The 12750-nt window shown below is 38.2% G+C and overlaps 1 protein-coding gene and 1 pseudogene across 2 annotated transcripts; both read left to right on the forward strand.

Moving 5' to 3' along the window:
* The first annotated feature begins 280 nt into the window (after window positions 1–280).
* Window positions 281–10996, forward strand: Dtd2 (D-aminoacyl-tRNA deacylase 2). Of its 2 annotated transcripts, none has more exons than XM_042677397.1 (3): window positions 281–439; window positions 3986–4055; window positions 10032–10996. In XM_042677397.1, exons 1-3 carry the CDS (start codon window positions 329–331, stop codon window positions 10355–10357), a joined length of 507 nt encoding a protein of 168 aa, XP_042533331.1. In that variant the 5' UTR covers window positions 281–328; the 3' UTR covers window positions 10358–10996. The 2 variants fall into 2 exon arrangements, with proteins under 2 accessions (XP_042533331.1, XP_042533333.1); XM_042677399.1 differs by having other exon boundaries at window positions 10128–10996.
* Window positions 1443–1569, forward strand: LOC122106138 (annotated as a pseudogene).
* Window positions 10997–12750: the final 1754 nt, after the last annotated feature.

Raw genomic sequence — 12750 nt, forward strand, 5'->3', positions numbered from 1 at the left:
TAAAACTTCGGGGGAGGGGGGGGGGGTGTGACAGAAGAAAGACATCCAAAAGTCTCTTGGCTCACAAACGTACCCTGACGGCCTTCTTCAGCGTTGGGCCGACTGGCCCATTGGCTTCATCTACCCTTATCATTGACAGCCTTTGAAGGCACATCCGGGACTCCAAGAGTGCCAAGCAGCACATCCGTCCTCCTGGGGCGGAGCCACTGGCGGTAGGAGCGGCTTCCGCTACGCCCCGCCCCTCCCATGCCCTTCCTGCCTCCGTGCAGGGGGCGGAGCCTGCGCGGCGTGAACCTGCGGGACCCGCGCGGCGGTGTGGGCGCTGACCATGGCTGACGGCGGCCGGACACCTCAGGCCCGGGCGCTCCTGCAGCAGTGTCTGCACGCCCGACTGCAAGTTTGCCCAGCCGAGGGGGACGCCACGGCCCAGTGGGTGGAGGTAACGGCGGCCGGGCAGCTCTCGTTATCCTTTTCCGCACGGTCTGTGTGATTCTTCCTCCCCGCGCCTCCCTGGCCGAGCCCGCCGGCCCCGCCACCCCGCCCGGCGCCCGGCCTGGCGCGGTGGACAGCTGCATCCCGGCCCGCAGCCCCTCCCATCCTGCCCCGCGCCGCCCCGCGCTAGGCAGCCCCCCGCAGGGGAAAACCAAACAAAAGCAGCAGAACTGTCTTTAGGCCTCATTTGCCTCGGACAGGTTGGCGCCCTGGGCCCGCACGGCACTGATTCAGTCTTGGTAGGCTCAGTTGGCTGCAAGGGTTCGAGATCTGCTTTGATTTCTGTCCCTACTCGTGGTGACCGTAACTTGGGCTCAGCCTAGAAAGGAGATTTCTCCCAGAAACAGTTTCTTTTCCAGAAACGATTTTCAGCATTTGATGATCAGATCCCCAGGCCTAAGCAAGGAAGCATTTTATCACTCACTGAGCTGTTAATCACCAGCCCAAGCATCTGAAAGAAATTTTGACTTATTTCCAACTGAGATTATGTTTATGGTCCAAAGAAATCACCACTTTTTTTTTTTATAATAGTTGTGCGTTGTTATTGGAACACATTTCCTCCAAAGAATTGAAGACATCTCAATATGACTTCTACTTTCATACTTACTTTTTTTTTTTTTAAGATAACCAGTCAGAAGGCCACAACGGCAAATACAATCTTCTTTAAAGTCTCTTGATGTATTTTTCAGAGTAAGTTGAAACATAGGAAAAGCAGTCAGTTCATCTTAAAACGTTCGGACATATTCAGAATCTTTCATGTAGGAGAATCTCTCACATAATAATAAAGTTAATAAAGTTAAAGTTAATAAAGTTCTGAGCCTAGCTTTACTATAAAAAGTCATTTTAAATATTACCCATGAACATGTGGTTAATTACACTTAAATCAGAATCTATTAATTACTTGGGCTAACTTGAAAATAGTTTATGAACACTAAAAATTCCTGTATTCCATATTTACCTGACAGAGAAAATACCCTGATCATGAAGGCAGTTATTCTGACCCCTGTAATTTCCCCAGAAGTGGGAGATTTGAGTGCATAATTTCTGGTAATGGTGGATTGCCTTCATAACTCTCCCCTGGGAAGGAGAGAACAGCAATCCTGTTTACATCTCTCTCCTTATCTCAAACTCTTTTTTAATCTTTGTTTTGATTTTTCTCTGAGCTTTTGATTTTTCTTCCATATTTGAAACTTTGTTCCTTTACATTCATGTTTTGTATATCTAAATATGTAGAATAATTTGTTGCTCTCTGGCCCTACAAATTTCAAACTAGTAATCATTTACAGTTCTTCCGTATTTCTTTTTTAGGCTTTTCCATGTCGTTTTTTACATATAATCACAAGTATTTTATTGCAACCTTCTAATCTATCATTTTCTGTTTATAAACTCTAGAAGCTGTTTTTAAAAGTTTTTACTTCCCTCCCACACATGACTGAATTAAAGAGCAGATAAGTAATTAGATGGTGAGAAAGTGTAAATTCTCTTTTCTCACATATCATTAACCTTGTTCCATTAACTTTGTTTTTTTATAAAACAGCACTTTAATTGTTGAAAGTTACTTTGCTTATTTGAGTTTCGTTCATTAAGAACTTTGCCATCACAGACTATAATATTTTTCTTTCTGGGAAATGAGCATTTTTAAGTGAGAACTGTACTTTTCTATTTATTTGAAATGTTTTGTAATTAAGTTACAAGGGCTGGGGGTTCACAGCTGTAATTCTAGCTATAAGATCTGGAGGATCATGGTTTGAGGACAACCCAAGTAGAAAAAGTTCCTTAGACTCCATCTCCAAAATAACTGGCAAACAGCAAGTATGAAGTCATAGCTCAATTGGTGGAGCTCCAGCTAAGCAAGCTCAAGGCCCTGAGTTCAAACCTACGTAGTGCCAAGAAAAACAGAAAAGTACAAGGAAAGTGGTGGTTTTGACTTGAAGAGAAGAATATGTAGGCACAATTTAAGATATATTATTGGAATAAACCAGAGGACAATGAAAGGAAGTAATGTAGTGAGTGTAAACTACTTCTGGGAGTAATTAAGTACTTAATTCTGACAAGACATATGATGAAGATTTGGCCTCCTATTGAAAATTCTATCCATAGTAGTAGTGTAGATGTCTAATTAAACTTGGTAGCCTCTTGTGGGTGTGCATATTCCAAAATCACAGTTGTGCTTTTTAACAATGATTCACATTTACCAGCAAATTTGCTGGTAAGTGTGAGTACAGAGTTATATTTATCAAGAACACTATATAGATAATGGAGCCAAGATGAGACAGTTGAATTAATGCAATTAAGATATAAATTGAGTCCCTGTAATGCATAAATCATGTTAAATACTGCGGAAGTTAATATTTGAGATAAATTATGCTTCTGCCTTTAAATTTATTTTATATACTCATTTAATAATCATGTGTAGGACTTACCATGAGCCCAGCAATGTTTTAAACACAACAATTATTAATTCATTTAGTCTTTGATAGCTCCTGGGGTCAACAAGTTTTCCATATTCACTCATGAATTTAATGACTCAGTCAGCAGAATCAAAGTCATTTATCAAATGTCTCTTTTTTTAATAGACTGTCTTACAAAAGCCAATAGAAATATCCAAGTCGCTGTGTAAAATAAATAAGTTTATGTTCCTGGTAGCAACCAATCTTGTCATGCAGAATTTATTATCAAAAATACAATTTTCTAATCCTAATCATTATGTTTATTTATGATATTAATAACAGTAACAGAAATAATCCGTTTCTCATAGAAATAGAATCAAACTCTTTCACTATGTGTAAGTAAATAAGCTATGAAGAATATAGTAGTGATGTCAAAATATATCAGTCAGACTGCTGCTTATTCATCAGTCCTATCTAGTATGTGAATTCAGCCAGTACTGAATAAATGGGCCTTGCACATTAAATGTTTCTAAGCCTGTCAGCCTTATTTGGTGGATGAGGGGAAGCTGGTTGAAAATTCTACTAACTTCTGTTAGAAGTAAATATATGATATTATACTGTGATCATCACTGTTTAAAAGTAAAAACCTGCTGGGGTCTGGTGACTCACACTTGTAATCCCAGTTACTCAGAAGGCTAAGTTCTGAAGATAGTGGTTTGAAGCCAGCCAGAGAAGGAAAGTTTTTGAGACTCTTATCTCAATTTTTTAAAAAAGCCATAAATAGATCTGTGACTCAAGTGGTAGAGCACTCTAGCCTTAAGCAAAAAATCTCAGGAACAGCAACCAGGCCCTGAGTTCAAGCACCAGGACTGGCACAAAATAAATAAAGACAAATAAATAACAATTTTTGAAAGAAATAGTAATGGTGATTAAAACTTGAAAGGATTTTGTTTTTTATATTTATTTAGAAATCAAAACTATCATAAATCTCCTGTTATTTTTATTCTCTATGTTTGTAAAATTTAATTGAATTTTTACTCATGTAGTTCTAAATCTCTATGGACTTCTTCCTAAACAGAATTTTCTGTGGTGATTTCTTGTAGGTTCAGAGAGGATTAGTGATTTACGTGTGCTTCTTCAAGGGAGCTGATAAAGAACTTCTTTCCAAAATGGGTATGTGTTTGATTTTTTTTTCTTTCTTTTTTAATGAGTGAGAAAGAACAGCAATGTACAAGTGAAGATAAGAATAGCAATATATGGGACTGGGAATGTGGCTTAGTGGTAGATTGTTTACCTAGTAAGCATGAAGCCCTGGGTTCGATTCCTTAGTACCACATTAACAGAAAAAGCGACTGTGGCTTAAGTGGTAAAATGCTAGCCTTGGGCACAGAGAGGCTCAGGGACAGTGCCCAACCCCTGAGTTCAAGCCCAGGCACAGAAAAAAAAATTTTAAAAAGGAAGAATAGCAATGTACAAGGAGCACAAACTTTTTTACTTACTTATTTACTTGCATGGTAGACAAGTACTCTACATTGAACTACTGAAATACAATCACAAATAGTCCTGGTCTATAAATTATTTATTAGCTAACTGTTTAACGTTGTTGGCTTTAGCTATTTGCCTATTACAATTAAAATATGCATATGTGGTAGAATTCTTTTCAAACATATGCAGCTTTTCATAATAGCTTATTGGTTGATTTATAAACACACAAAATATACACATGATAGTTTAGGCCAAGGTTACAGAAAGTTGCTGATGGCTACATAAGGAGAAACAGATTGTTCATTTCCTAATATTTCCCTTACCCTCTAGATAGGAGAAAAGAGGTAGTAGACAACACTATATAAGTTGTGAGTCCTGTGAAATTTATACAGGTCAAAATTACATCATTGTTTTGGAAGAATTTATATTAGCCATTTATGTATGTCTTTGTAAGAAATATGTACAAATACAAGTCTAGTTTTTTGTTTTTTTTTTTGTCGGTCGTGGGGCTTGAACTCTGGGCCTGGGCGCTGTCCCTCAGCTCTTCAGCTCAAGGCGAGCGCTCTACCACTTGAGCTACAGCGCCACTTCCGGTTTTCTGGTGGTTTATTGGAGATAGGAGTCTCATGGTCTCTTCTGCCCGGGCTGGCTTTGAACCGCGATCCTCAGATCTCAGCCTCCTGAGTAGCTAGGATTACAGGTGTGAGCCACCAGCGCCCGGCACAAGTCTAGTTTTTAAACCAAAGTTAGTGTTACCTCATAAATACTTCCTCTAGTTGTATTGAAAACAAAAGTAAATGTTCAAGGATCTCTGGACAGTAATTTTTTTGGCTGTAGTTTGTATACTGAAATATCCATAGCACTGCATGATATAGATTTAGATATGTCAGATCAATCACCTGCTTTGATTTTAACAAATATGTACAGAAAAAAAATCTTGAAGTAATGTAGCTATCCCTAATGTTGGAGACATTTTATGATATCCTTATTAATGAAGGACAGCACCTATTAGTTGAATCAATAAGAAATACAAACTAAAGCCAGGTGCTGGTGGCTCATGCCTATAATCTTAGCTACTCAAGAGACTGAGACCTGAGGATCACATTTTGAAGCCAGTCCAGGTAGGAAAGTCTGTTAAATTCTTACCTCCAATAAACTACTCAGAAAAAGCTAGAAGTAGTGTTGTGGCTCAAGTGGTAGAACACTAGCCTTGAACAAAAGAAGCTCAGGGACAGTGCCCAGGCCCCCAGGACCAGCAAAAGAAAAAAAGGAAAGAGAGAGAGGGAAGGAAGGAAAGAAGGAAGAAAGGAAGGAAGGAAAGGAAGGAAGGGAGGGAGGGATGGAGGGAGGGAGGGAGGGAAGGAAAAAAGGTAAACTCCAATAAATTACCAAAAGAGCTAGAAGTGGCACTGTGGCTCAACTAGTAGAGGGCTAGCCTTGAACAAAAGAAGCTCAGGGACCAAGTTTAAGCCCTAGGACCATCAAAAAGAAAAAGAAAAAAGAAATAAATTAGTACCAGCTGGGCTGGGAAGATGGCTCAGTGGTAGAGCACTTGCCTTGCATGCTTGAGGCCCTGGGTTCAATTCCTCAGCACCACATAAGCAGAAAAAAAAAGCCGGAAGTGGCGCTGTGGCTCAAGTGGTAGAGCGCTAGCCTTGAGCTGAAGAGCTGAGGGACAGCACCCAGGCCCAGAGTTCAGGCCCCACGACTGGATCCCCCCCCCAAAAAAAAATTAGTACCAGCTATTCTAGAGGCTGAAAGAAGAGTATTCTCTCATTCCAGAGTTCAAAGCCATCCTAATCAACATAGTAAGACCCTGTCTCAAAATTTTAAAAATACAAATAATGGATATATATAAATATAAACATTGGGTAGTTGAAGCTAATGACCTGAAGGTCACTAGAAGAGATCAAATAAACTCAAGAACAAATAATTTTCTGAATACCTTGGATAGAAAGCTATGGCTTCTTTTTTGTACTAATAACAAGCATATTTGACAACTTTGAAAACTACATTCAAGAGACTATGATAGAAGATGATAGAAAAGCAGTATGTGTAGTAGTTTGAAATTTGAACCCAGAACACAATAAGGAATGTTTGAGAGGTTAAGAAGAAAATTAAATGAGGACTTCCATTATAGAGGATAATTTGTGAAATCCTAATGTTGAGGTGTTAAAGGCCTGTCCATTTTCCTAAGTTGATATTTTACCCTGATTTAAGTCTTCATTGGCCATAAAAATATAGTAAGATTCTCCAAAAACAGGGGAAAAAATTCTTCTCAAACTTAGTTAAGATTGCCTTTCTAAGGTTGAATCAGAATCTTTTTTTTTTTTTTGGTCAGTCGTGAGGCTTGAACTCTGGGCCTTGCCGCTGTCCCTCAGCTCTTCAGCTCAAGGCGAGCGCTCTACCACTTGAGCCACAGCACCACTTCCTGAATCAAAATCTTAAATGAACCTTAATTATAAAATAAGCCCAACAGATTCAAGCAGCATTTTATTTTACACAGACAAAATGCTCTGTACTTCTATATATGTCTTTGTGAGTTCACTTCAAATAGATGTGTAAGATTATGGTGAAATAAAAAAAAAAAAAAAACATGGGCTGAGAAGGTGGCTCAGTGGTAGTGCTTGCCACAGCATCACTTCCAGTTTTCTGGAAGTTTATTGGAGGTAAGAGTCTCATGGGCTTTCCTGCCTGGGCTGGCTTTGAACTGTGGTCCTCAGATCTCAGCCTCCTGAGTAGGATTACAGGCATGAGCCACCAGCTACCAGCAAGGTAGGGAGTACGTTTCTTTCTCTATTTTTTTTTTGTCATGGGGCTTGAACTCTGGGCCTGGGCACTATCCCTCAGCTCTTCGGCTCAAGAAGAGTGCTCTACCACTTAAGCCACTTCCTGAATCAGAATCTTAAATAAACTTTAATTATAAAATAAGCCCAACAAATTCAAGCAGCATTTTATTTTACACAGACAAATGCTCTATACTTCTATATATGTCTTAGTGAATTAACTTCAAATAGATGTGTAAGATTATGGTGAATTAAAAAAAAAAAAACGGGCTGAGAAGGTGGCTCAGTGGTAGATTGCTTGCCCTGCATGCATAAGGACCTGGGTTCGATTCCTCAGCACCACATAAGCAGAAAAAGCCCGAAGTAGTGCTGTGGCTCCGGTGGTAGATTGCTAATCTTGAGCTGAATAGCTGAGGCACAGCACCCAGGCCCAGACTTCAGGCCCCACGACCAATGAAAAACAACAACAACAAAAAAAAAACAACTGAGGAGGTCTTCCTTAATTCTTCAAGTGCAGAATCTAACACAAAAAACTTGGTATGATTCTCATTAAAGTACTATGTGCATTTGAAGAATCTGACTGCTGGTTTGAGTTACAACCAAATAAATGTGTAGTTGGGATCCAGTGACTTATGCCTGTAATCCTAGCTACCCAGGAAGCTGAGATCTAAGGATCTGTTCCCAGGCCCTGCGTTCAAGCCCCAGGACAAACAATTAAATAAATAAACAAATCTGTTAGTGATAGAGTTGTACTTTCCTCCAATATGATGGGATTCTCTTAGACTCCCCTCCTCCAGTCTTTCCAATCAAATTTTATAACCCTTGGGAAAATAAGTCTAAAATGCATAGCTAATGTAGAAATTAGAAAGCCTTTCTCAATTCATCTTCAGTATAATTGGGCTATGGTCCAGGGATCTGTGAAAGCTTACCTTCTACTCAGTGTCTTTGAATTTATTTGGTTGATTACCTACATTAGGATCTCTGAATTTCCAGTATGCCATTAATTCATTGTCTCATTTTATTTCTACTTGTATTTGTTTTGTATCTATTTTTACCTACTGATGTTTATATCAGTATTGAGTTCCCAGATGTGGCCAGTAGAGGGAAGTGTGTAAAGCACTTATACTACCTCCCCTGTGTTAATGCAAAATTGCCGGCTTAGTCTCTTACTAGCCTGAGGCTTGGAATGAAGTGCTCTGGAGACTCAGTTTTCCATAGAAGCAACCACTAAGGACTACTGGCTATATAAGAAAGCCCTAGTTGTAATTTAGAAATTATAGAAATATTTAAATAGATGTTAAGTGAAAATTGATAGTGCATAAGGCATAGCTTAAGAGTTAATTTGAGTGTTTACTTTGGGAGGTTTTTAACTGGTTAATTACATGATTTTAAAGTGAGGGATAGCCAAACCAAATCCTTCCTAATATCCTTACTATAAGGATATAATAAATTCTTACTATGGATCCTCTATTAATTAAAACCATTAGCTACTTGCCACAAAAGCATGCCTTTCTCTAGTTTAAGAATAGAGGTCAGAAGTTTATAAAGTTTCTTTTACCATTTTGGGGCTAAGAATATGGCTTAGTGGTAGAGTGCTTGCCTAGGATTCATGAAGCCCAGGGTTTGATTCCTCAGTACCACATAAACAGAAAAGGTCAGAAGTGGTACTGTGGCTGAAGTGGTTGGGTGCTAGCCTTGAGCAAAAGAAGCTCAGGGACAGAACCCTGGCCCTAAATTCAAGCTTCAGGACTGGATTAAAAAAAAAAGCCATTTTACTGTTTTCTCAGTACTGTTCTTTGCAAGCACAATTCATTTATACCATTATTACTATCTCCCTAAATGGTATATTTGTTTCTAATAGACACTTCTTTTGTTATTATTTTGAAAATGGTTAATGTTCAGGTATAAAAGTTTTCTAAATTTAGGTAGATTACTAACACTAGATATTTATTGTGTTTTTGACACTTGTTAGCAATAGTCTCATAAATGCTATGAAAATAGCACCCTGTTTCCTTGTATGTTTAAGAAGATAGTGTTAATTGCTTTGTATCTCTACTTCTTGATTTTTAACATTGTATTTTGTCTTTGTACTTCTGCCTTAGAATATATTTGTAAACTAGTCCATATCAATAGTACATTTAAGGTTATAGAACAGCAAAAGGAGCTGGTATGTAATGAGATTACACCTGAAAACTTTGTCACAGCTCAAAACTGTAGGTAACTATTTTAAAATAATAAGTGCCCTTCTGATAGTCGTTGTTATAGAATAGAGTTTGGTTTGAGAAGGATTTATCATGTTATTTTCTAATGGAATTTACTTATAAAATACAGGAAACAGAGAGGGAAAATCTTCTCATGTATTCTCCTGAGGCAAACTTATTGAGGTTCCATGATATAGTTAATTCTGTAGATTAAAACTGTTATGACCGGGCACCCAGTGGCTCATGCCTGTAATCCTAGCTACTCAGGAGGCTGAGATATGAGGATCATAGTTCAAAGCCAGCCCAGGCAGGAAAGTCTGTGAGACTCTTATCTCCAATTAACCACCAGAAAATTGGAAGTGGCACTGTGGTTTAAGGGGTAGAGCTCTCACCTTGAGCTGAAGAGCTCAGGGACAGTGCCAGGCCCAGAGTTAAAGCCCCATAACTGACCCCTGACCCTCCCCCCAAAAAAAAACCTGTTATACTCTTTTCTGTATAAAGTCTTTTTCTTTTTCATGCTTGGACTACTTCGTGAAGCTGAATTTTGAATCACAAAGAGGATAGGAATAAGAGCTAACAAGCTGGGTTTTAAATGTGGGATTTGCCAACTGAGTTAAAAGGTTTTCTTCAGGTTTGCTTTTTATTTCAAAATGTCTTACCTTTTGTTCTCTATCCAGTTAATACATTGTTAAATGTGAAATTAAGTGAGACAGAAAATGGCAAGCACGTCTCTATATTGGATCTACCTGGTGATGTTCTTATCATTCCTCAAGCCACCCTTGGAGGCAGAGTAAAAGGAAGAAATATGCAGTATCACTCTAACTGTGGAAAAGAAGAAGGGTTAGAACTTTATTCCCACTTTGTGACTCTATGTGAAAAAGAATTAGCTGCAAACATCAAGTGTGCTGAAGCTGGGGTTGTAGTAAAACATGGCACTTACGGGAACAGGCAAGTACTAAAGCTTGATACCAATGGACCATACACACATCTGATTGAATTTTGAAAAATTAAAGGTTAGTTTCCACACCTGTTTATGTATTAAAAGAGCTGAACTCTAGTTAGATTTTCTACTTCTTCATCTTGAATACACTCATCTGCAGCACATTTAGGCAAGAAAATCCTGGATCCTATAAATAACTGTAACTTGATAATCAGATGACCTTGCCTGGTCACATAACTCTGAATCTGTCACTTTTTGTTCTACAGTGCTCCACCCTTCCACTAAAAATTTGAAAAATGTCATCTATTTACCTCATAGACATTAAGAAAATCTTCTTGACCAGATTTTAAAAATTATATATTATATATGCATTTAACATATTTTGTAATGAATAAATTTATACAGTCAATAAAAATACATGTTATGCCACCAAGTTTATATAGTAATAAAAATAATTATTTGTATTAAAATGAGGTAAGACCCAGCACAAAACAACTATAACTTCATCTATTTTGTATTACTATTCCAGTTTTACTTTTTTCTTTATTCTTAATTTTATATCATTTATTTTTATTTTTTGATGGTGCTAGGGATTAGACCTTGACTAGACAAGCACTTTATCACTGTGCTATATTCCCAGAACAGTTTTCTGTAATTTGAATAAAAGCAGGTCTTTTACTATTGTTTTTAATATCTATAAAAATGTAATATAGGAATGTTAGTGTATATTACATTACTTTCCAAGGACATCCAAATGCTTTAGATTACTCTTCAGAATCTTTAGTACCTTGTAAATATGTATAATTATGTCAATTAAAATTTTTAAGTAAAAAAAAAGAATAAAAGTTTAAAGTTGTTTTTATTATTATACATGCCCCCTAAAGTACATTACTATTCTGTTTCTCAGTTTTTGTCAAAACCATGTATGTCTCAGTTTCTTTTTTTTATTACATGTAATTTTTCTTAATTTACAGCACTACGTTCCTTTAACATTCAGTTCCTTTCCTGTTGAATTAAGACTGCTATTGAAAGAAAGAAAGAAAGAAAGGGAAGACTGATCCCAGTGACTCACACCTGTAATCCTAGCTACTCAGAAGGCTGAGATCTCAGTATTTTGGTTCAAAGCCAGCCAGGACAGTCTCCTATCCATGAGACTCTTATCTCCAATAAACCACCAGAAAACCAGAAATGGTGCTGTGGCTCAAGTGGTAGAGCGCTAGCCTTGAGCTAAAGAGCTGAGGGACAGCGCCCAGGCCCAGAGTTCAAGTCCCACGACTGAAAAAAAAGAAAAGAAAAAAAAGGGAAATTTTTTACTGGAATAGTTTGTTTCTAACTAATTTGTATCAGGGGTTTTAATCAGATTTATATGGCTTGATGATTTGTCAGTTTGTCTGTTACTAAATGTGCTGAATGTTTGTGTTTGTGTATGTCTCCTCCCTCATTCATATATTGAAGCCTTAAACTCCAGTGTTTCTTTTTTTTGTTTTTTTGTCGGTCATAGGGCTTGAACTCTGGGCCTGGGCGCTGTCCCTCAGCTCTTCAGCTCAAGGCAAGCGCTCTACCACTTGAGCTACAGCGTCACTTCCGGTTTTCTAGTGGTTTATTGGAGATAGGAGTCTCACGGTTTTTCCTGCCCAGGCTGGCTTTGAACTGCGATTCTCAGATCTCAGCCTCCTGAGTAGCTAGGATTACAAGCGGCTCCCGGCAGCTCCAGTGTTTTTCTATTTGGAGATAAGATTTTGGAGGGAGGTGATTAAAGATGAAGTCTGGATGGGTAAGGCCTTTTAAAGAGGAAATAGTAAGAGCTAGTTAGCTGTCTCCTTTCATAGAATGAGGTGGCCGTTTACAAGCCAAAAAGACTCACTAGAAACTGACCATACAGACACCTTGGTTGTTTGAACTTTTAGCCTCTGGAGCTGTGGGAGGATACTGTTGGATACTTTGTTATGGTAGCCAGAGCTGACTAAAATAAGAATGTAAGACAGCTATCAACATAAACTTTGTAAAAGGAAGAAAGGAACATATATAAGAAATTGAAAACAGAAAAGAGTCAATTTTAAAAAGCAGGGTTGGAAAATGAACCCTTAGATACGTACTTAAATGTTTTTTTTTCTTTCATGCATTTGTTTCTAACGCATTTATAAGATTATCTCTTTGTTGTTGCTTTGTATGTCCCTCCCCCACAGTATAACCCCTGCTTTCACTATATTTGATGTCGGTATAATTTGTGGAGGAGAAGGGGAAAAACAAGTCGTTTAAAGATACAGGTGGACCCGTTGTAACAATGAGAAGTACAAGTTGTCATATTGAAAACAAACTTTGCAACTTTGGTGTGGGGGGGGGGATTGGGTGGGAAGGAGGGGACGCTGGGAAGGGATGTGAAGGGTAAATAAAGGAGGAGGCTGCAATGCTTGATAAGAAATGTACTCATTATCTTGCCCATGTAATTGTAACCT

Source organism: Dipodomys spectabilis, unplaced genomic scaffold, assembly GCF_019054845.1.
Source record: "Dipodomys spectabilis isolate Male_0828 unplaced genomic scaffold, ASM1905484v1 ptg000038l, whole genome shotgun sequence".
NCBI lineage: Eukaryota > Metazoa > Chordata > Mammalia > Rodentia > Heteromyidae > Dipodomys > Dipodomys spectabilis.